This window comes from Lycium ferocissimum, chromosome 6, assembly GCF_029784015.1.
Source record: "Lycium ferocissimum isolate CSIRO_LF1 chromosome 6, AGI_CSIRO_Lferr_CH_V1, whole genome shotgun sequence".
In the NCBI taxonomy this organism is placed as follows: Eukaryota; Viridiplantae; Streptophyta; class Magnoliopsida; order Solanales; family Solanaceae; genus Lycium; species Lycium ferocissimum.
Genome location: NC_081347.1, coordinates 7,230,486 through 7,254,996, shown reverse-complemented (window position 1 = coordinate 7,254,996; position 24,511 = coordinate 7,230,486). Strand labels below are relative to the sequence as shown.

The 24,511-nt window shown below is 37.4% G+C and overlaps 2 protein-coding genes across 3 annotated transcripts in view; both read left to right on the top strand.

Moving 5' to 3' along the window:
• LOC132059128 (SEC12-like protein 1) overlaps window positions 1–21,743 on the top strand; it is a 55,715-nt gene extending 33,972 nt beyond the window's left edge. Inside the window, exons 11-12 of one of the 2 annotated variants that reach the window (XR_009415505.1) lie at window positions 20,182–20,373; window positions 21,434–21,743. Coding sequence is in view for 1 of the 2 variants with exons in the window: in XM_059451634.1 (XP_059307617.1) it covers window positions 21,434–21,455 (22 nt within the window). In the remaining variant the exon portion in view is untranslated. The remainder of the gene's footprint in view (window positions 1–20,181; window positions 20,374–21,433) is intronic. The other variant, XM_059451634.1, reaches the window with a different exon arrangement.
• LOC132059127 (SEC12-like protein 1) lies at window positions 1,172–18,895 on the top strand. Its single transcript, XM_059451633.1, has 8 exons — window positions 1,172–1,956; window positions 2,352–2,446; window positions 14,921–15,001; window positions 15,089–15,180; window positions 16,049–16,145; window positions 16,236–16,308; window positions 16,416–16,536; window positions 17,973–18,895. The coding sequence occupies exons 3-8, from the start codon at window positions 14,957–14,959 to the stop codon at window positions 18,013–18,015; spliced, it is 471 nt and encodes a 156-aa protein (XP_059307616.1). The 5' UTR covers window positions 1,172–1,956; window positions 2,352–2,446; window positions 14,921–14,956; the 3' UTR covers window positions 18,016–18,895.
• Window positions 21,744–24,511: the final 2,768 nt, after the last annotated feature.

Below are 24,511 nucleotides of genomic sequence, written 5' to 3'. Positions count from 1 at the left end.
CTAGGAAGCAGTCAAGTGGGTACTTAGGTACCTGAGAGGTACTGCAGGAGACTGTTTGTGTTTCGGAGGATCTGATCCAGTCTTGAAGGGTTACACAGATGCTGATATGACAGGTGATCTTAATAATCGTAAATCTACTACTAGATACTTTTTCATATTTTCAGAGGGAGCTATATCATGGCAGTCGAAGTTGCAGAAGTGTGTCGCACTCTACAGGCGGTTATAGGTACATTGCCGCTGCGGCCGGTAATGAGATGATATGGCTGAAACGGTTCCTTCAAGAGCTTGGATTGCATCAGGATGCGTATGTCGTCTATTGTGATAGTCAAAGTGCAATAGACTTGAGCAAGAATTCCATGTACCATGCAAGGACGAAACACATAGACGTGAGATATCACTGGATTCGAGAAAAGATAGAAGACGAATCTATGCGGGTTGAGAAGATCTCTACAACTGAGAATCCTGCACATATGCTGACCAAGGTGGTACCAAGAGACAAGTTCGAGTTGTGTAAAGAACTTGTCGGCATGCACTCAAACTAGAAGTCTGGTGTTACCCCCTTCCAGTGAATGGGTCTGGAGGGGGAGATTGATGGGGTCCATACCCATTCTTGAAATAAAAAGAAAAACAAAAATAGATAACAAAAGAATAGGAAAGAGTGAAGTCTAGACTTGTGTTGTGACAAGTTGGCCACTTGCATAACTAGTCACGGACTTTGGCAAATTGCAAATTGCAATGTATCCTCAGTTCTGATTGGTCCATAGGGTGGTGCTCTAGCCTATAAAAGGAGCTTCTCCTCTTCTCATTTGACACACCAACGAAAAGAGAGAAAGAGTGAGCCATCACAGACAGGGTTAGAAATTGTCTGTGAGGAAAAATAGAGAGTGTGAGCAATATTGTAATGAGGTGTGAAATCTTAAAAGAGGGTTATTTCTTTTGAGTGTGTAGTGATCTTTGGAGTATTTTACTCAAACCTACAAAGTGTAAAATCCTTGCTATAGTGATATCAGTTGCTCCTCTTGGCCCGTGGTTTTTCCCTTTTGGACACGTAAAAATCTTGGTATCATTTTTTTTTATTCTTATTGATTAATCGTATCACGGTACTACTTTATTATTCCGCTGTTAATACCGTAAATATTATTTCTGTGTCGAGTTTATTCCCAACACACTGACCACATATTTGCTTCCTGCAGTAATGCAAAAATCTTCTAGAGAGACATATGCAAACATGTTGTCAATCACAATCATGCTTTTATCATTCTCCAAAATAACAATCCTTGGAACTACATCTGGAATAACCTTAAAAACAAGAAGTTTAACGGTAGTCTAATGTGGGATTCTTTCTTACTCTTTGGGATGTGGCACATATGGCTAACTAGGAATCACAACCAATTCAACAATGTTAAAACCACCACAAATGTTGAAAATGTTATCAATTGTGCCATTGAATTCATTACTGCTACTGACCAAGGCATGAGGGATGACAACACTACTACCATCCACATCAAATGCTTGTTCCCCTAAACAATAACATAATATTGAACACGGATGGTTTAACCTTGGAAAATCTAGGAAAAGGGGTGATTGGTAGAGTCTTTAGAAATAGCATTGGAGACTGGATACTTGGATTCCAAAAAGGCCTCCAAAAGACTACCAGTACAAGAGCATAGATTTTAGCTCTTCGATCTCCAGGAATTTGTAGTCAAAAAAGATTTACAAACCACTTGAAATTTGCATAGACTCAACAGAGGTAATTAAATTCTTAAATCACCCAAATGAAACTTACAAAAGTTTGTTGAATGAATGCAGGTGGCTATTGGGGAGACCAAGGGGCAGTCTAGTTAGGCATTTCTCTAAGGAGCAGAATCGGGTGCATGTGATGGAAAAGGAGGGCAAGAAGACAGCTTTTTGACAATATTATTTTGGATGAAATTCCACGTGTTTGTCCTAGCATCTGTATGATAGAAAAATTAGGAACCACTTTTTTTAGGACAATTTCGAACAATGTTTGTAATAGTAATTTGTCCATTTTTCAGGGTTTCAAAGGGGCGTCTTGGGGATTGGGTGGTGGTGGGAGGTGTCTGTGGGTGGGAGGAGAGAGTCAATATGACATGTCACTTCTGAAACTTGTTTTCCGTACTACTATTAGAGAAGTCATTTTTCTCATTTTTAAGGAACTTATTTTCTCAAAAAATGTTTTCCTTCATACTGAACACACCCTTATAGCCACTATTTTGGCTCGATTTATCGCCATCACTGGCATATTTGCCACTAATGTGTCTATTTTTTCCTGTGATTTTTCTTGTTGGTGATGAAATTTGAACTTTTTCCTTTGTGGGTATTGGTTATAGGCGACATATGTGTTCGAGGAAGGTGGTGAACCAGTGGGCATTGCGGTACATCCTAGTGGGGACAAATTTGTGTGCTCAACCACTACTTGCTGCAAGTAATTATTGAAACCCTGTTTCCCTTTTTTGTCTTAGTTTTTATTGAAGTTGATTTATTTACTTCTTTTTTATGTGAAAAAGATTGATTATTTCGGCAGTTGGTAGTTTCTTAAGCAAGAATTGAATGAGTTAAATGCCTCTACATTTCAAAATGGTGCATTTGGCTTTGCTTGTCTATCGAATGAAGCGTATAAATGCCACCATTTTCTCCCAGCTTTTCCTTTCCAATTTTTCTTGTTATTTGCCTTTGTGATTCATGATATAAATGATGTTTTATTATACACAGAAGTGGAGGGAGAATATTGGTTAGGGGTACAGACGAACTCTGTAACTTTTGTGGAGACCTTGTATTTGTATTAGAAAATTCATTAAATATGTGCAAATATTTAATTGCAACTCATCAACTATGACGACTACGGGTTCAGTGGCAAGTTCAGAACCCATAAACTCTAAATTCTGGCTCTGCCTCTGACCATACCGTATATAAACTGGACGAGCACTGTCAGTCAATGGTTTTTTTTTTGACATGTTTCCTTTGTAGAAATCTGTACTTTATTATTGTGGACTCTGGTTTCATCCTTAATCGGGGAAAATTTTAATTTGGCATCATTAATTAAAAATGTTCATAACATCATGTGACCTGTTTGCCAGTGATGCGAGTGACTGTGGTTGGACGATCCTTTATTGTGATTCATGATCCTTCATCTATTAATGAAAGTAAAAAGATCCTTTATGTATATAGTTTTGTCTATAAATTCAACGCAGTACTATATTCCCTTGTGGACAACTGGGCATGTGTTACAACTTTCAGTTGTGCTGACCCCTCTTTTGAAGCCAGGGTTATTCAGGTCTTATTTTTCGCTGGTAGTTATCTTTTCACATTACTGATTAGGTTGGTCAACCAACAAAGGAACATACAGAATATTTAATATGATTATTATCATGCTTATTATTTATTTCTCAGCGTGAGAAGAGGATACATTGTTTGTTATTTCATGCAGGTTGTTTGAGTTAAAGAAGTTTACTTCTAGAGAAAGGTGTTTATTCGTATTAATAAGTATGTGTATTAATACAAGAGAGCAACAACTAATAAGGAAAGAATCAACTAATAAAGAATTGTGATCTTCTCCTAATCATGACAGTGTCACGACCCAACCGGAGGGCCATGACAGGCACCCAGTGCTAAGCCACCCGGGCACCTCTTATCGTATATTCACATTCACATCTAGGTGAGCCACATGGCCTACGCATGATTTCTATACATCAATAATACTAATCTCATTGAGCAACGACACATTTATATCATCATCAACAACTATGCCCATATCCATATACACAAGCCGACGAGGCTAACAAAACGATATACAAAATATAAGCCGACAAGGCTAAAAGACACCTAACCATACACAACTGTCTACGAACCTTTAAGAAGAGTATGTAATATCATATCGACGGGACAGGACCCCGCCATGCCCATATGTATGTACACAAAAGAATAATACCAACAGCTTTAGCTCCGGATGAAATGGAGCTCCTCTATGCAGCCCCTGAACAAATAATCTATGGATCAAGTCTGTCTCCCTGTCCACCTGCGGGCATGACGCAACGTCCATAAACAAAAGGACGTCAGTGCGAATAATGTACTGAGTATGTAAAGCATAATCAACGTCGTAGTAGGAGCATAACAAATGGCATAAGATAGAAGAATCAGGAGGTAATAGAGCCATTTGTACCACTAGTGGCCATCATCATATTTACTTACTTGTCTTTCATAGGGACCTTCCATTTCTAATGCTTACTCATGTATATATACATATATTTATTAGCATCATACCTGACCATGAAGGTTCGGTGTTTCACGTACCTGGCCATGACAACGCTTGGTGTTATACATACCTGGCCCTACCAAGGCTCAGGGTTATCCGTACCTAACTGCAGAGGTGCGCGCGCGATAAGTATCATACCCTGCCATATAAGCTCGGTGTTACATAATAATCATACATACTTAGACACGTATACATAAGAGTCCATAAGTATCATCAACATCATTACCATCATCACTTTCGTTACATCTATCCTTAGAGAATCAACTATCATATTAGGGAGGTAATAGAATCATGAAAGTATCGAGGATCATGAGTTTTAGTAACTTTAGAGATAGAGTCATTTGGAAGACATTATGGAACTCATGGATGGGTATATAGCAAAGGAATCATGCCTTAATGGAAGAAGGGTTAGCCTTACATACCTCTTGATCTTCTTAACTACTTAACGTTCAACGTCGAAGCTTGAACAATCTACATTTAGAAGGATCCATACCATGGTTAAGCCTTAATGATACTCTTAAATTCAAACTAGAATAACTCATGATCTAATGAGAATTGGGCAGTATTTTCCCTATTTCGTCAACTTCCACCATACTAAAAAATAATTCCCAACAACCACAATAACATCCACAATATCATAATCAAGTAATCACATTCCATTAAGTCTTCAAAATTTACCCTTATGTTCAACTTATACTAACAACTTCACACCCAACCTTAGCATATTTTCATACAATGCTTACTCATCACTATTTCTACCTTCCATACCAAGATTATACCCATATCATACTAAGAATCATGACTCAAGTTAGCTTACTACTCGAAAACAGCATAAAAGTTACATTTAGCCCTCATTCTCTACTTTCTTCTTCTACCCAAGTTGTTCAACAACCAAGCATTCATGATAACATGAAATAAGCATGAAAACTAACCTTTTATCTCATGGGAATGAGCTTTGGAGCAGCTATCAACTTATGTGAAAACCTTTGCTTCAATACCCAAGAATCTCTTGTAGTCTCCTAACCCTAGCAAGACTTCTAACACATGGGTACCTTGATTCTTGTCTCTTGATCTTTGTTTTCTCTTGGGTTGGAGTGGAATATGCTTGGGGAAGGGTTTGGAGCTCTCAAGAATTGTGGAAATATGAAAAATGAAATAAAAGAACAAAGGCCATCTATTTATACAAAAATAAAAAATCTGCCCGATGGACTTATACAGACCACTTATACGGTCCGTATAATATTATACGGTCCGTATAAGTGGACCGTATAACACCACCAAGAAAAATTCCCCTTCTGTAAAGATCATATTATACGTACCGTCCTTATACGGACCGTACAAAGTTATACGGGCTGTATAAGTGGTCGTATAACTCACAATTTTTCTGAAACTTTCTCCCGTTAATTCGTTTGACTTCCAATCCTTGTGGGACCTTCTTGGCACTTATGTAACACTTCACTAACCAATAAATAGGCCCTATAGCATCCCCTTAGGATATTACCAAATAAATATTAGCTCAATCATAGCGAAAACCTTTTCGAACATGACTTACATTTCACTTCCTCCAACAAACTAAATTTCGCATATTCACATGACTTCAAAATCTTATAGTATGCACTTTAAGCTATCTAATACTTCCCTTAATCTTGTAAGGATTTCATAATCACCTTAAGCTCACATTAGCCTATTCACAAGGCAACAAGTCCGAAATTTCCGAGGTGTAACAGATAGAAACTAAATCACTAATAGAGATACTAAGATATATGGAAGATCAATCAAGATATCCTAATATCAATCAAGGGACATCACTAATATGCCCCCGCAAGGTGGTAGATCGGTCCAATATACCAATCTTAGACCTTAGTGCTTCGAACGGAGCTTTTGGAAGTGGCTTGGTATGAACATCAGCCAGTTGGTCTCGCGATGAAACATGAGAAACACGCAGGAGGCCTTGTTGGCAGAGTTTTCGAACAAAATGATAGTCAATCTCAATGTGCTTCATTTTGGAATGAAAAACTGGATTAGCACACACATAGGTCGCGCCAAGATTTTCATAATAGATAACGGGCGGCTCCTTGAGAAAGAGAGATAACTCCTGAAGCAAATTACGAACCCAACAAATTTCAGCTGAAGCTAAAGCGATAGCACGATATTCAGCTTCTGTGGATGAATAAGCAATAACTCTTTGCTTCTTAGAACTCTATGAGATTAGATTGGATCCTAAAACCACAATGTATGCTATAGTAGAAGAGCAATCTTCACGATTACCTGCCCAGTCTGAGTCGGAGAAGCCGTGCAGATTTAGCGACTTGCCTTTGCAAAGAAACATACCATTAGCAGATGTACCAGCAAGATAACGAAGAACTCGTTTGACCATAGCCCAAGGTATCGTCGTTGGAGCACTGGTAAACTAAGACAATTTGCTTACAACAAAAGCAACATCTGGTCTGGTAAGGTGAAGATAATGTAAACTTCCAACTATAGTCTGATATTCTTTAGGATCTTGTAGTAAAGCTCCATCACTACTTATGGGACAAGATCCTTGCTATTGGCGTACGGGATTAGCTTCAACCATGTTGGCTCTCGTCTAAAATCTCATAAATATATTTTTGCTGACTCAAGAAAATACTTGAAGGTGAGCGAATAACCTGTACACCCAAGAAAAAATGCAAATCGCCAAGATCTTTAATAGAAAAAAGATTAGCAAGACACGCAATGAAATCTTCCACCGACTTTTGATGATTACCCGTGATAATTAGATCATCAACATAGACAATAAGATAGAGCTTAACTCTAGATTTAGCATAAATGAATAAACAGTGATCCGACTGAAAGTGGAAAAATCCATATGAAATGAGATAGGATTTGAGTTTCTCATACCATGCAAATTGCTTTGTGAAGCCGACAAACATGAATGGAATATGTCTCATCCACAAAACCAGGAGGTTGAGATATGTAAACTTGTTCTGTTAGAGTCCCGTGCAAGAAGGCGTTGTTAACATCTAATTGACGAAGTGGCCAATCAAATGAAGCAGCCATTGAGAGAATAACACGCACTGTGGTATGCTTTTCTACTGGAGAATATGTTTCACCATAATCAACACCTGGACGCTGCAAGAAACCTTTAGAGACAAGTCAAGCTTTGTAGCGGCTAATACTTCTATAAGAATCGTATTTAACATGAAAAACCCACTTAGACCGGACTGGTTTAGCTTGAGGATCTGCTGGTACAAAAGACCATGTGCCTTGGTCCTTAAGAGCCGATAATTCCTCATTCATGGCAAAAAGACGCCATTTAGGATCTTTTAATGCTTGGCTAACACTCTTAGGCTCAACGAATGTTTGGGTATTGAACTAGAAAAACCGAGGACTTTGGTAGGTTTGGGCTTAGGCATGGTTTTGGTATTGGTATTTGAGGAAATGGCTTGCAATTTAGAAGGTTATGCACCATTGGATGATTCGGCTTTAGAAGATACATTAGCACTGAGGCAAAGTCTTTGAATTGGCTTGCTAATATTATTTTTGGAACGAATTACCATGGGATGATTTGGTATAGGGGAAGAAGAAGGAATGGAGAAAGTGGAAGGCGTTGGTATTGATAAAGAGGATGAGGAAGAAGAGGTAGAAGAAGGAGAGGTGGAAGACATACATGGAAAAGACGTAATGGAGTTCTCAGGCTCGTCTGATGAAGAGCGATTACTGGTGGCGGCCTCATGAGAAGTACTTCTTGAATCCGATGTCGTAGATATAATATGAGAGTTACCAGATGGATTTAATGTAAACGGAATAATATAATGAGAGGGAACCTATATATCAACAGTGTTAGACTCAGGTCGATTGGCCTTAATTTCCATAGATGAGTATGGAAAACGATGCTCCACAAAGTCCATGTGCCTGGAGACATACAACCTAGACTTTACAGGATTAAAATAAAGATAAGCACTTTGATTCTGTGAGTAGCCAAGAAAGAGACATGGGCTGGAACAAGGTTGCAATTTATTTTGATTATAAGGCCTTAACCATGGGTAACACAAACAACCGAAGACTCAAAACTTGGTATAGTTTGGTAGTTTGCCATATAGCTTAAAAGGGGATACTGATTCTCTAAAATTCTTGTTGGTAAGCGATTAATCAAGTAGGCTGCGGTAGTGAAGGCATAGGACCAAAATTTTAGAGGGAGGCTCGCATTATGTAATAGAGTGATACCTATTTCAACAATATGATGATGACGACGTTCGACAGTTGCATTGTGCTTAGGGGTATGTGGAGGAGTGAGAAGGTGAGAAATACCATTGTCTTCAAAGAAAGACCGAAGATGGATGAATTCACTACCATTGTCAGAATAAAAGGAGATGATGGGCTTTTGAAAGAGCTTTTCTACAACTTTCTTAAATTTGAAAAATATAATGAATACATCAGATTTTTTATTATGGGAAAGAACCAGATATATTTCGTGTAATGATCAACAAAAATTAAATAATATTGAAAACCTTCTATTATTGAAATTTACGTAGAGGACCTAAACGTCCGAATAAATGTATTCCAAAGGAGCATTGCTCTTTATAGTAGAGTTGTAGAAAGGAAACTTATGCATTTTACTGCATTTACATGAATTGCAAAAGAAAGATTTTTTTAAAGGGGATGAAATAGCTAAAAGCTTGAAAACTTGACGAAGTGTGGGTGAGGACGGGTGACCGAGACGTCGATGCCAATTTGAAGCAGTTCCGGTGGCGGTGGTGGCGACGGCTAGAGGAGAGGTCGGTGACTGAAAAAATGAAGGCCATGGATAAACACTGTTTTCAGGTTTCCCTGCCAGTAAAGGCACACCCGTGCAAAAGTCCTTCACAAAAAATGAATAAGGTGAGAATTCCACAGAGACATAATTATCATTACAAAGTCAGTAGACAGAAACAAGGTTCTTTTTCATCTTAGGAACATATAAAACATTGGATAAAGTTAAAGGGCGAGAAGATGAAGGTAAAGAAGTGGATCCTGTATGAGTGATTTTTTGTTCGTTACCATCACCAAGCATAATATCTTCACTGCCATCATAATTAGAGTGGAGGAATAGATTTTGAAGATCCTGCGTGACGTGATATGAGGCACCAGAATCAACAAGCCAGTTTCCATCATTGCTAGTGTTGTGAGTTGCATAGTTAGCACGTGGCTGCTGTGTTTGAGACTGAGCATTGTTTCTTGTATGTCCATCTGATCCAGACCCATTGATAAGAGAAAGAATTGCCAATAATTTTCGGCATTGCTTCACATGATGACCAGGCTTGTCACAAAGTTGGCAAGTAACGCGAGGATGATTCTTGTGGTTGTTTTGACCAGCAAGTTGAGAACCAAAGTTGTTAGCAACAGACCTGTCCGTAGGATTCGAGTTGTTTGCTGGACGCGAAACATGATTGGAACGAGAACGATTGTTGTGAGGCGATGGTTTAGCAGTAAAATTTGATGTAATTGGAACCACGGTAGAAGGAGATGAGCGAATGAGATTCTGTTCAAAATCAAGGAGCTTCACTTCTTATGAAGCTCTTCAACTATCACTGGAGTTTCTTGAGCACGCAGAGTTGCAGTGATAGTGTCGTATTTTGCTGGAAGTCCATAGAGAGCATGAAGGAAGAGCTCATCCGTGGAAATTTGAATGCCAGCCGAGGCTAAAGTTCTGCAGATTTGTTTGATCCTCATCAGGTATGAAGTAATAGAGAGGTTACCCTTCTTTATGTTGCTTAGAGACTCTCTAAGACTTATGATACGAGCACGCGATGGCTTCGCATAGGTTGCTACCATATTTTGCCAGAAAGAATAGGGATACTTAGCATCAATGACAAAGGGAACAATATCAGGAGATAGACATGCAACGATGGCACTCCGGATGAGATGGTCTTGTTGTTGACGAAAATGTGTGTCTGTTGAACTTGGTGGCTGTTCAATAAAGTGGAGAAAATCATATGCGTGAGGATGGTTTCCCCCGGTATTTCCATGACTCGGTAGTTTGTATTGTTGAGCTTTAGAGGTGCTCGAGCAACAACGTTGATATTGATCGCCTACTCATTCTTATTCATGGTAAGAATTGGTGGAGAATTCGGTATGGGTTGTGTTGTTTGGGAGGCAGTTACAGGAAAAGGTGTGGTTGAGGTGTTCTCAGTGGAGGAATTAGTTGGAGCCATTGTTGTCGTCGATGAGAAAATACAAACGCCCAGGAAAAAAAAAATGTTGTGAAGCTTTTTAGGCTCTTGATACCATAAAAAAATTTACCTCTGGAGAAAGGTGTTTAATCTTATTATTAAGAATGTATTTGTTGACACCCAATTTCGTCCCTCCTTTATTCCAATTTATTTTTTTAGGCTTTTAAATTTATTAATGAGCTAAATAACTTGTTTTCACTACTATTTTTATTACTATTAACCTCGTTACTTTATCACAAATTTTAAATAGTTCGTCATCGTTTCATTTTTGGAATTTGTACTTGTTAAATTAATTTTACTTTATTAAATCCTTTAATTTCTACATACTAATTATTATTTACCTTCACATAATATATATTGTACTAGATATTAAGTTAAAAGCCCAAGAATAATTAAAATGAAGGAGGAATGACCACAATTTCAGCCAAATTCGGATTCCACCCAGCCCACATATTAAATTCACTACAATCAGCCCACTACTCCACATAATTCGGTCAGCCCATTTAGCCTTTCACCCAACAAGCCCACCCCATTACCCGACCCGACCGGCCCATTTATTCTCTTATCAGTTGAAACCTAAAAAAACCTAATCTCTTTCTTTCTTTTCCTAAACACAGCCGCGTCCTCTCTCATCTCTCTCTTCCTTTCCTCTCTTTCCCCTTCAACGAAAACAGCAAAAGCTCAGAATCCTTTCATTCCTAACAGGCCTTGCATGGCCAATTCGGGAACATTAATTAATGCTCTGTCAGGGGGAGGTCAGTATTGAAGAGGCGTTTCGTCTTTTTTTCGGTTTTGTTTCGATCCGAAGCATTAATGGTTCTTTGTCCGTTGTAAGTGCGAATCTTGCTTTATCACCCCTTTTGATCTTTCGAGTACAAAACCTTTATGAATATTGTCTTTTTCTTCTGGGTGTCTGATCGATAACAGAGGAATTTTAACACTTTGCGTTTGAAAAGTTGACTGAGAATCCCACCTAATTTTCGTTTTGAACCCTAGAAACCCTAGAAACTCCCTATAAATATTCGCTTCTTAATCTGAAAAAGGGGGTCTTTTTTTGGTCACAGAAATTCCCTAGAAATTAAAGTTGGGGAATCGCACAAATTCCCCAAGAAAAGAGTTTTTTTAGCCGCTCAAAGTTCTTTGAAAGTTTTAGTTTTTTTAGTAGTCGAAACATTTCTTGTTATCGAGTCAAAATTCTACATCATCTTTTTATTCACTGTGGTATTGTTCGAATCCGAGCATCGCAAGTTTGGATTTGATAGCATTCGAGTAGATATCGAGACCTTCGTCCCACTTCGCTGCATCCGAAGAAGGTAATCCTTCTTCCTTTAAATTATTTCGCATCGTTTATTTTATTACCTATTGTCTCTGTTGGGTTCGGCTTAAGTTCTCGCCATTAGCTTTGCTTTTTTGTTATCGTAATGGTACTTAGTATACCTATTCGTATTTGTATTTGTTAGTTGATATAGAATGTGCTAATGTGGTGGTTTGCGTATGCCCTCGTTCGTGAATCTTCTCTTTTAGTTATCTTGAATTTATAATTGTTTCCCGTTTAGCCATGTTCTAGGATGTTATTATGATAGCTTTCAATACGGTCGAATATCTTATGTGTGTTAATTGGCATCCTTATTAGTTATATTCATTGGTAGTTTCAAGCATGTTTCAAGTGTATTAGCTTTCATCTTCGTTTCAGTTCATTTATATTGTATCGCTTAGTTAATAATCTAGTATTTATCATGTCGTTAGCCCAACTCTGTTATACTTAGTTTGATTTAATCCACGTTTAAGTATTACTCGCATCGTTAAGCTTAGTTCATAAATGTACTCATGTAGTCTAATCACAAGCTCATTTCCAGCATTTATTTATGTTAAAATTGAATTGGTTGTTGGTTCAGCATGTTAGACCAACTGCCTTCAAGTGTCATTCAGGTCGGTATCTATGATGAGTAAGCATTCTATGTTGATTAATCTGGCTGTCATTACAAGGTTGTCCATTCTATAATATAGATTAAATGTTGATCGGTTTCGAATAATGTGGGCAGAACATATATTAGTCTAGCGACTTCTATTGTTTGGTAGGTATAGTATTATGATTTGGATCAAATAAGTTAAGTGTGTTGATACATTTAAACGATCATGTCTTATGTGCTATTTATAGCCCAAATAGTCTTAGATAAGTATAGTTTTGCTGTTGACTCGACTTGTATGATTAAGCATGCTTCCTCCAAGCCTGTGTCATTTAAATTTATGTCAAGTATATGTCGTGACTATACATGTGTGCCATAGCACTGGACTTAGGCTTATGGGTTAATTAGTGCCTTGAGGAATGCTTAACTGTCTAGGTTCTGTATTTAAGGTTCATCCATATTAGTTTTTGCATAGGCGTTCTCCTCTATGGAATTCTGTGGTGTTGCATTTCAGCTTAGACATACTTATCGATTGTGAGCATTCACTCTACCACTATTGATTCTAGCATGGTCACCCCTGTGTCATACTATGCCTATTTCATCAATATCTTGAGACGATCTGCATCTAGTTGTGTTGTGACAAGGTTAATCTTCTACCCTGCTTCGACTAGCTTCAGTTAAATAGGATCAAAACGCTTTATGTTAGACCTCAAACCCGTAGCTATGCTCTGTCCAGTATTCTCTTGTGTGAGATTATATGATTTATGAGTTTGTTCACAATCCGTAAACCTTTGTTTCGTCGTCTTCGTTGTGGAGATTATTTGCCCGAGCACATTTTGTAATTGGTTTTGCAATGTTCAGTGATTGTCGTATGGTTAATTGGTTGAAATATTTTCCATATACTTATAAGTGCCGTTAAGGCAAAATGAGGTTGTATACCTATGAACGTGTATACATGAAATATACTTAAATATACATAGTATATACATAATCCAATGGTCTTTTTGAGTTTATATATATGTTTAACATTATCCATTGATCTTATACTAATTCCTTACCTCTCTTTTTATGCATGACAATCGCATACAAGTCTGAGGGACCCGTTCTCCTCAGCGTTTGGCGTTGGGCTACAAGCCCAACATGACTCCTTTATCCATCCAGCTCTCTATCCGCAGCAAAATAGAAAGACATAAAATTCCTGGGCCAAAGCCCAACAGATCGAACAAAGGCGGCGGAAATTTCCGGCACGGCTAAAAATAATTGGGCCGGGCCAACGCAGCTATGGATCTCAGTGGCCCAAAACGGGCTGGCCCATTTGATATTATTTGGTCCCCTTTTATTTTATTTTTGTGCCTTTATTTTATATGATGCAACTACCCTTTTTACTTTGTTTTTTTTTAACTTAGATGAATTCTAGTAAATTAGTGGGGTTAGCTCTAGTATAATGGGTAGTTAATTAAGAGAAAACTCACCATTAGTCCTATAAGCTTCTCTTATGTTAAACTATTTATAGCCTATATAATATTTATTTTATTGGAACAATTAATTTGCAAAGCTGCATGATTACATAATCAAAGGAATTAGGTTTATTTTACTATCTTAAAATTTCAAAACGTCATTAACACGCAAATATAAGCTCAAGTATATTGTATAAATAACTCTTCAAGTTTGAATTAATCATGCATTTTTTCTTAATTAAGCATAGTTAATAAAAGGTAATGAAAGGGAGAAGGAAAACTCCATCTTGTCTATGTTCCTAAACTGCAAAATCCATTAATATTTCATCATTTGAGTTGTTTTAAGTATTTATCAAAATATTGCATAAACCTGCATTTTCCTTCTGCTTATATACAAATTATTATATTTTGCGAATCTCATTTTATCTAGCATTATTATTTATTCTCATTTAAAGTCTTAAACCTTGTTTTAAATATAATTTAAAGACATCTTTTATGCAAATTATTATTTTCAAATCTTATTTCAAACAACATTATTTTCCTTTAAAACCTTAGCAATAGTTACAAGCCATTTTCTTAAATTTTTAATATTACATTTGCGTCTTTAGCTTTAATTAATTAACCTAAGTTTGGTCGGATAACCGTAAGTTAACGGATTCTAAAGGATGCCTAATCCCTTCCCTTTAGGATAATATAGAACCCTTACCTAGAATCAAACCGGCTAAAGCGAGGACTATTAACGGAGGTTAGTTTTACCTTAAGTTAATAATTAGGTGCCCTAATTCACCTTAAAATTAATTAGGTGGCGACTCCTTAAAATCAATCAATAGGAATCACCAATATGTTATACTCTAATTCTGACTCCGGTTAAAATGGGGTGTAACAGTGTTTTTATACAAGAGAGCAACAACTAATAAGGAAAGAATCAACTAATAAAGAATTGTGATCTTCTCCTAATCATAATAGAAACTAAATCACTAATAGAGATACTAAGATATATGGAAGATCAATCAAGATATCCTAATATAATTTAAGAGATATCACTAATATGAGTTATATGGTCATGAAGATAACATAAAATTTGTGCGCAAGGAGTTTGCTGTCGAAGATGTTGGTCCACAAAAATGCATGGCCTTTAGTGTTGATGGCGCCAAATTAGCCACAGGCGGATTTGTGAGCAATCTTGTGAAAGATTATATCTCACATATTTCATGAGGATATTACCTTGTTCTGACTTTTTATTGCTTTGAATCTTTGAAGGATGGACATTTTAGACTTTTTGAGTGGCCAACCATGCACATTATTGTGGATGAACCTAAAGCTCACAAGTCATTCAAAGACATGGATTTCAGGTACATTTAGCTTTACTCAGATTATAGTTGTGCAAAATCCTCAGTTACTTATGATATGTGAGAATTTACCTAGTATGATCTCTAGAGACCTATAGCTTCTGGGTCTGCGTACTTGCATGTTCGTGCATTCAGGTTGATCAGTGATCCATCTTGTTCTCTTACTTTTCTCGGACTTTGATGCTGAAAACGTCAGTTATGTTCTAAGGAAACTAATTGTGGGAAAATGAAGTGAAAGATCTTAGTCTTGTGTCTTTTAACCAATATGATCTAGATTTTTCACTTTAAAGATCAGAATGAAGTGCTTTTCTCATCCAATTAGTCCAATGTGGATTTTAGCTTTTTTGTTCACTTGTCATACATCACACCAGATTTTAAAGTTGTTGCTATTCTCTGCGTTCTCCTTTTCGAGTGTTGGAAGTAGTTTGTTCTTATGTTGAACCAAAAGTGAAAATGGAGATGAATAGGTAACCTAATTTTCAGAAATTGTATCTTAGAATTGAATATCATTGGATGTAAAGTAGCGTAACTGAGTTTGGATACATAATTATACTTAATCCTTTTTTGTCATATTAAAGAAGTGAGACACGTTCAAGAACGATACATGAAATCCTATAATACATGCATATACGTGGATTTGCACTCATGGTATTTATTTTGAGTTTTGAATCTACATTTTGAATATGATTATGAAAATCCTCCTAGAAAACAAGTTTCAAATGATCTAAGAGTGTTTGGTTTGGTGAGCCTCTTATTGCTGTTGTAGAAATGATACTGAATCAATGTATTATGGAAGTTTATGCATTATTGTTCCTCTGATGATGTTTGGACAAAAATTTAAATTCATTTCCCTACTTTTATATATCTTCAGCTTAGATTCAGAGTTCTTAGCTACCACATCCACAGATAGTGTCGCCAGAATATGGAACACAAGCGACGGCGTTCCAGGAACCGTAACACCAAATTCAGTAAGTTCTGTATAATATGGCGGTCTGACCCGTTAGACAATTGGTTTTCCCTTTTTATGTTGATGTTATATCCTGTATTCCATATTACAGGATGAGAATATTGAGCTCTGCAGGTTTTCTAAAGATTGGACAAAACCCTTTTTGTTCACTACTGTTCAAAAAGGTATGCTAAATTCTTGACTTTAGTTAATGAAGTTAGTAGATTGAGATTGTATAGATTTTCTTATTGAAAACATTGTGTAACTTTCCGAACCTGTGTCAATAAAACAGGTAATAAGACAATGATTGCAGTTTGGGATATCACCACATGGAAGAAAATTGGACACAAAAGCCTGTTAAAAAAGCCAGCTTCCATTATGTCAATTAGTTTGGATGGGAAATATCTTGCATTATAGGATCTCTATCCTTTTGTCTCTCCTAGTCATGTTGACATTCGATTATCATCTGCATTCTTAGATACACATGTAGAAGCTAAAGATTAGTATTTGACATCGATTTTGCAATTGTGAATCTTGATTAAAGTATTGCTTTTACATGGATGTTGAATGAATCATTGAGTTGATTTGGTATTTACAATTTCGTGATGGGATAGGGCGAAATGAGGCATTAAGGGGACCTAAAACAGAGTAGCATCTGATCCCTATTTCATCTACTTGGAGTTAGTATGAGATTCCATCAAACTAATATAAAGTTCCCATCTTGCTAAAACATCTAGTATTTTTTTGAACTTTTTGCATGATTGAAGTTCTTTTGCTACCTTTGACGTCTCTTCTTCTTGGTGAATGTCTTCCCTCCAATACATGGTTCTATAGACCTGTCTTTTGATGTCCTGCAGTCAACGAATGGCAATGGAGCGGGGCTAGACTTAACCCGCAAAATTTTCAACGCGCCCGCCCCGCCCTGCATAGTTTTTAAAAAAAAATTGTTTTCAACCCTCCCGCCCCGCCCTACATAGTTTTTTTTTATTGTTTTCAACCCATCCTGCACCGCCCCGTATTATCCTTCCCCGGTATGATCTTTTTCATTTTGTTATTTGGGTAATACAACATTAGAGTTATATCATTGGTAATTATATTATTTAGTATAGCTTCTCAAATTAGATTCACATCCCCTTACATTTTTTGTAACCACAGCACAAAAAATTAGAGTTAAATTATAAGTAATTTAAATCTGATATAAATGAACGGATGATGAAATATTTACTATACCAATCAGTTTGGAAGAGATGCTCTTTCAGACAGTGTGTTAATTTCTTTTATCCCCGAGAATTAAGATTTTAGTATCTAAACTATAAAAGGAAAACAGATAGTTATTTACTTCTTTTCCATTTTGTTATTGTTTTGACTTAACGTGTACATTTACGTGGTTATTTCTGAACCCAAGAAAGAAGAAACAAAAAGAAACATAAAACATAAAAAACAACAACTACATACACAGTGAAATCCTACAATGTGGGGGGAGCAAAAAAAAAAACATAAAAAAGAAGTGAAAAATAAGTTTCCGATCTAAATTTAACAATCAGGATATTTTTGAATCAAAATTTCACAAACTAAGAATAACTTTTTAATATTCCAAAATATTTATGATTTCTAGAATGTTATATCTTGTAAGTCTTGTTGCTTATGTCTTCCCCGTAACTTCAACTTCAATATTTACACCTAATTGTGTCTATTTCAACCCACAACCGGGCCTGCCCCTCACCCACATAAGCTGTAATCCCCTGCTGCCCCACATAGGCTGTAACCCACACCACCAATTGCCATACCTATAGCAGGGTTTAGTTTGTTAATGCATTCAGTTGAATCTCTGCTTGTCATTTAATTGTAGGGGAAGCAAAGATGGTGATGTCTGTGTTATTGAAGTGAAATAGATGGAGATCTCCTCCTTACACAAGAGAATGCACTTGGGTAACAATATCACTTCTTTGGAGTTTTTTCCTAGTGAAAGGTACACTCTAGCAATAAGTTTCTATAGAGTATGAGTCCCTGTCATTGCCGGTCCTCTTTTCTGAAGCTTATGCCTTTTTTTTAGAAGTCATGTTTCTCAAGGAATTCTAAACAGTGCTAGCATTTGTCTTTTTTCTCCACAAGTTATATATAGAGATACAAGAAGAAATTGTAGTAGATGTAACTCGTGACTTAAGGGTGAAAAGGGAAGCTTTTGTGATGGTCTTGTACCTCTTATATACGATTTGGCCAATTAAGTTTACCAAGAAGCATGAGTAGATATCTTTGATGCCAACCTTTCATGAATACCTTTAGTATATGAACTACTTTTTATTGACAACAACTGATTATTGAAGAAGACCTATATGCTATTACCTTTTGGAGTTGATCTGCTGCACCTATAAGTTATTCTGTTGGTGTAACTTTGACCTGTACTTGTACCATGCAAAACTCCTCATTCTGCTCCTTTTCATTGTTTCCTCTAACCTCTCCACCCTTTTGTTCGTGCCCTTTTGGTCTTTTACGTCTAAGGTAAAGAATGGTGCTACTTTTAGGTATTCGTTTGCTTGGATTTTTATGCAACATTCTATCCGTTAGATGTATTTTTAGCAAAGCTACATCAGAGCCCAAAATGTAGCATTAGAGAGGCTCAACATTTAGTACTTCCATAGCTTCTTCTTGAAGTGGAGTAATTTTTCTCATTAATTGTTTTTTTGGGAATCAAAACTCTTATTCTGTTTGCCTACTTTAACTTACATGTCCACGTTGGTGCACTTTTGGCAGGGTTGCTATTACTACTTCCTCTCGATGAAACACTACCATATCAAATACATTCTCTGCACATATTTTTAAAATTTCTGGAGCAATGGTGACTAAGTTAAATGTCCCGCCGATTGGAAAGGTCTTGTCTCTTATTCTTTTCTATGCGTGTGGGGATAATCATTTTTTTGTGTGTATTTGACTCAAGATTGACTTATTTTTTCCCCCTCTTCTTGCGTTTTAATATCCGAAAGTGGCATGTTAAATTTAATAAAGCCAGATGTATGTATCTATTACTCGGGGATTATTTTTGGCATCGAGCTTGTTTGGACTACCATTATTCTATTTTACGTGTTCTTTGAGAATTTTGATTCTTTACGAGGAACTTCCCTCACCCATCTTCAAGACTAAAGATTGAAACTTTTCAAGAAGATCCAACATCCGATGAACAATGGAGCGTATTAAGACTAACTTTGGACGTGTAGATTTGTAAGCTCTCATAGCTTCTAGAACAACTTATTTATTTTTTATTTTTTTATTTTTTTACGAAATTAAGGACGAAATACATCTTTTGTTAAAACATTTGAAGAAAGATTGTGAAATAAGTCTAGTTCTTTAAGGATATTTTTTTAAATATTTAAAAGGTTATATTTACATTATTTAAGCTTTTAACTTGTATACCTTCTAATTTGTTTAAGTATGAGGCTAATAGTTGTATTTTTGGGTGTTATTCTCTCTTAAGATTTATTTGATCCTAGAAGAAGCAAGTTTCTTGGAATGACCAATATATGGATGAAATTGAAGGAAAAAAGAGAAGTTTGAAAATTCATTTAAATTGATAAGTGGTGCTATGAACTTGAGAATCTTCAAAAATTCCTCCCCCATTTGTGATTTCTTCAAGATGTATAAGTTCACACCTTTTCCTGTTTAGTTCTGCCTGTCATCTATATGATAGAATTTTACCCAAACAGTGATCTTTTATCTCAATTCCTTTTGTAATTTGTGGGTTTGGAGCTAGATATGTTAATCACCATCAATTACAATATATACCTTCCATGTATAGCTCTAATTATGGTTATGGTTGATTGATTAGAAGGTAAATTGCATATAATTAGCCTAGAATCTGTTACATGTAATTAGGCTAGAATTTTTCTTTAATTGTATCTACCATGTATAGGTTTCTTTGTAACTTTATAAGGAGATGATCTCCTTTATTTTCAATACACAGAAAATCAAGGTTTTTCCCTTGTTCATATGGTATCAGCGCTGTAAAAGCCTTCTAGTTTTTTTTTTCTCCTCTGTCTCGAGTGTTATTTTTTTCTTTTTCCCAGTCTATTCCAATGGATTCACATCAGCAACGTCCAGTTATGAAACTTGATGGAAAGAACTATTTTTTGTGGGCTTCATATTTTCGTAATTTTCTTGAGGGCAAAGAGCTTTTGGTTCACGTCACCTCATCTAAACCAGCAGCCACGACTGACAATCCTGCAGTCATCTCCAAATGGTGTGTGTCTGATGCAAAGGTACGTACCTGGATCATGGAGTCTGTCGAAAATCTATTGCTCTCAATCTCACTATATCCTCTGCTCGTGCAATATGGGAGTACCTATGACGAATATATCAGCGTAGTAGTGATGCATGGATGTATCAACTGGAACAGTCTCTTACCGTTCTTTCTCGCAGACCGCTAACATTCAAAGAATTTTATTCCTCCATCATGTTGATTTGGAATGAGATGGATATGATTGATGAAATAAACATCCTGGAAGCGGCGCTAGACACGGTCCTTACCCTGCGTCAGAAATCTCATTGTCGCACATTACTTATGAAATTACGACCCGAGTTTGAACATATTCGGGCCTCCATTCTCAACCGCAACTCCACCTCATCGCTTGACAACGTCCTTGCTGATCTCCTTGCCGAAGAAACTTGCCTTGCCTCTCTATCCTCTCAGAATTCCTCTTCTGATTCCTTTGGTACTTATAAAGGAAAATGTCTTGACTTTTCTACTGTCGAGTGCTTCAACTGTCATGAGAAGGGTCACTATGCTTCTCATTGCCGCAACCAGAGAGGGTCCACCACCAAACTGTTTTGTCGCTATTGCAAGAAAGATGGCCATCTGATCATCGATTGCCCGACTCGTCTACCACGTTCTGGTTGTTCAACCACTCTCACTGCCTTTACCACTATTGTCGATCCTCCTCCAGATGGTTCCTCTTCTTCTATACCTACCGACTTCATGCAACAACTTATCCAAGGTCTTCACGCTGCAGGTTTGGTAAGCCTAAGTCGAGTACTCCTTGGATTATAGATTCGGGTGCCACTCATCACATGACTGGTGACTTGAAAACCTTTTCTTCCTCCTGGCCTTGTTCCCTCCCTGGCACTATTATTGTTGCCAATGGAATGAACCTCGACATTCAGAGAAGTGGCACTTTACGATTTACCTTTCCCGATTCTCCTCCTTTAATCTTATCAGATGCCCTTTATGTCCCCAAAGTATCTGCTAATTTGATTTCTGTTAATCAGCTTGTTAACCAACATTTCTTAGTTTCTTTCTCACTTAATGGTTGTCTTATTCAGGATCTGTGGACCGGGAAAGTGATTGGTCGAGGCCGTAGACAAGGGGAACTGTTCATCTTGGATTTGGGCTCGTCCTCCGACTCTCACAAGTGCTTCCTTGCTCCGTCTTCTTATGAGATTGCGTCAACCAATGCTCTTTGGAAAATATGGCATAGGCAGTTGGGACATCCTCATACTCAGAATCTCAAGTCATTGTTTTCCTCTGGCGATTTGTTGTCTAAAATTGATTTTAAGAATAATGTTAGTATTGATTGTGAATCATGTGCTCTTGCAAAATCACGTTTGTGCCATTTAGTAAAAGTATTCATCATACCACTTCTCCATTTGACTTATTCACTCTGATGTTTGGGGTCCTGCGGGCTCCAAGTCACTCTCTGGCAATTCTTATTATGTTGTTTTTGTGGATGATGTATCTCAGTTTACATGGGTCTACTTTATTCAACACAAGTCTGAGGTGTTCAGGGTCTTTAAGTATTTTTATGCCATGGTCCGAACTCAATTTAAGAAAAACATAAAAATTCTCCGCACAGAGTCGGGCGGTGAATACACCTCAAAAGACTTTGAGCATTTCTTAGCTACTGAAGGTGTTATTCATCCCAAAACATGTCCTCACCAGTCTCAGCAAAATGGTGTTGCCGAGCGGAAGCATCGCCATATTATTGAAACTACCCGTGCACTTCGACTTTATGCCAATTTGCCACAGTTATTTTGGGCTGAGGGTGTCCACACGGCGATCTACCTCATTAATCGAATGCCCACTACGGTTCTCCAAAATCAGTCTCCTCTGCAGAAGCTTCTTGGTACTAAGCCTTCGTACTACAGTCTCCGTGTGTTTGGATGTACGTGTTATGTACTTCTTCCAAGATCTGAGTATTCCAAAATTGATGCCAAGTCTTTCAAATGCATTTTTTTGAGATATCTGACACTAAAAAAGGTTATCGTTGCTATGACTGGGATCCCAAACGAATGAGGATATCACTCAACGTTCTCTTCTTTGAGGACTCATTATACATTCGCTCGGCTACAAAACCAACAGATCTCATTGGTCGCTCGAATCCCATGTCATCCTACTTTGATGATGAGCCTGATCCTTATGCGAGAGTTCTCTTGGCTACTGCTCCTCCTTCGCCATCTACGGATCCAGGTATCCTCTCTTTTTCTCATATTTTACCCTCTTCCGAACCACTACACAGTGTAGTCACTACCTGATCTGGTCGAGTCAGTAAGCCCCCTTCCCAATTATCTATGTTATCTTCACTTGGTCACATTTCTATTCCTAGATCTTATAAACAAGCAGCTGAAAGTAAAAAATAGACCTTGGCTATGCAAACTGAACTTGATGCTCTAGCTCGGAATCATACGTGGGATCTGGTTCCTGCCCCATCGGATCAAACTGTGGTTGGGTGTAAATGGGTCTACACTCTGAAGCAAAAATCTGATGACATGTTGGATCGATATAAAGCTCGCTTGGTGGCGTAAGGTTTTAAGCAAAAGTATGGGATCGATTATTAGGAAACTTTCGCTCCTGTGGCTAAAATGACTATTGTTCGTACATTACTGGCTGTTGCGGCCGTTCGATAATGGGACATCTCACGGATGGACGTCACTAATGCTTTCTCAATGGTGAGCTACATCTCACAGATGGATGTCACTAATGCCTTTCTCAATGGTGAGCTATCTGAAACTGTGTATATGAAGCTTCCTCCGAGCTTATCCACCTCTCCATCCATAGTATGCAAACTGCGAAAGGCCCTTTATGGCTTGAAGCAAGCTCCGCGTGCTTGGTTCTCCAAGTTGAAGTCTGTTCTTTTGCAAGGTGGCTATCGACAGAGCCACAATGATTATTCTCTGTTTATTTCACCCTCGACATGAGGGATGATTTTTGTGCTAATCTATGTCGATGATCTTTTAATTACTGGGGATGCTATCGAAGGCATTTTGCTACTTAAGGGTATGTTACAATTTTCATTTCAAATGAAGGAATTGGAGCACGCATCTTACTTTCTTGACCAGGAAATCTCTCGCAATGATGGCGGCTACTTCCTCTACCAAAGGAAGTATACCCCAGAAATTTTGGACATGGCTCACCTGACTAATGCGACCACTGTTGACACACCCATGGAGTAGAACACTCATTGTTCCAAGACTGACAGGGAACCTCTCTCGGACCCGACCATTTACCGACGTCTTGATGGAAACTTGGTCTATTTAACTGTCACTCGACCTGACATTGCGTATGTTGTTCATATTTTCAATCAGTTTGTGTCTGACCCTCGACGCCTTCATCTTACGACGGTTCATCGCCTTCTCCGTTATCGTCGGTCAACTGCGACCATGAGCCTTCATTATTATCGTGACTCACCTACTCTTTTACGTGCCTTTTCAGATAGGGGTGGGCGTTCGGTTCTTCGATTCGGCTATTTCGCTGATTTTGATTTTTTTAAGGTGGACACCGAAGCAAACTAGTTCGGTTCGCTTTTTTTTAATTCGATTTTTTTGATATGATATTAGAAGCGATTCCATTTATACTAATTCATATTCTCAAAAGCAATAAAACATAAAACTGATAAATTGAAATCAAAATATTTTTTTTATTAATAATGAAAATAATGAAATCAATTACAAAATGAATAACTACGGTTTGCAAGAGTAAAAAAACTATAATCAACCTAAGAGTATCTCAACTCTAAGTTGATTTAAGAGAATATGATCCTACCAAGTAATGACAAAATAATTAAAACTACTAAGAAAAAATTAGTTCGAGTAGCCTTTACATCAATACAGCTCCTAATTTTTCCAAGCTCTCACTAAATGTGAGAGAATATACTTCTCAAGAAGAGAATAAACTACGGTAGGCGTTCGGTTCTTCGGTTCGATTTTATCAAACTTCGATTAGGGTTATTTCGGTTTCGATTTTTTGAAGGTGGACACCAAACACAGAACCAAACTAGTTTGGTTCAGTTCTTTCGATTTTGGTTTTTTGAAGTTCGGTTAGGTTTGGTCCGATTTTTTGGTTTTCAGTATTTATGCCCAGCCCTATTTTCAGACGCTGATTATGGGGGTCGCCTCGACACTCGT

Coding starts and splice junctions, on each gene's coding strand:
- LOC132059127 (XM_059451633.1), top strand. CDS start 14,957: ATGGCCTTTAGTGTTGATGGCGCCAAATTAGCCACAGGCGGATTT. Junction 15,002..15,088: donor AATTAGCCACAGGCGGATTT/GTGAGCAATCTT, acceptor GAATCTTTGAAG/GATGGACATTTTAGACTTTT. Junction 16,309..16,415: donor GTTCACTACTGTTCAAAAAG/GTATGCTAAATT, acceptor TCAATAAAACAG/GTAATAAGACAATGATTGCA.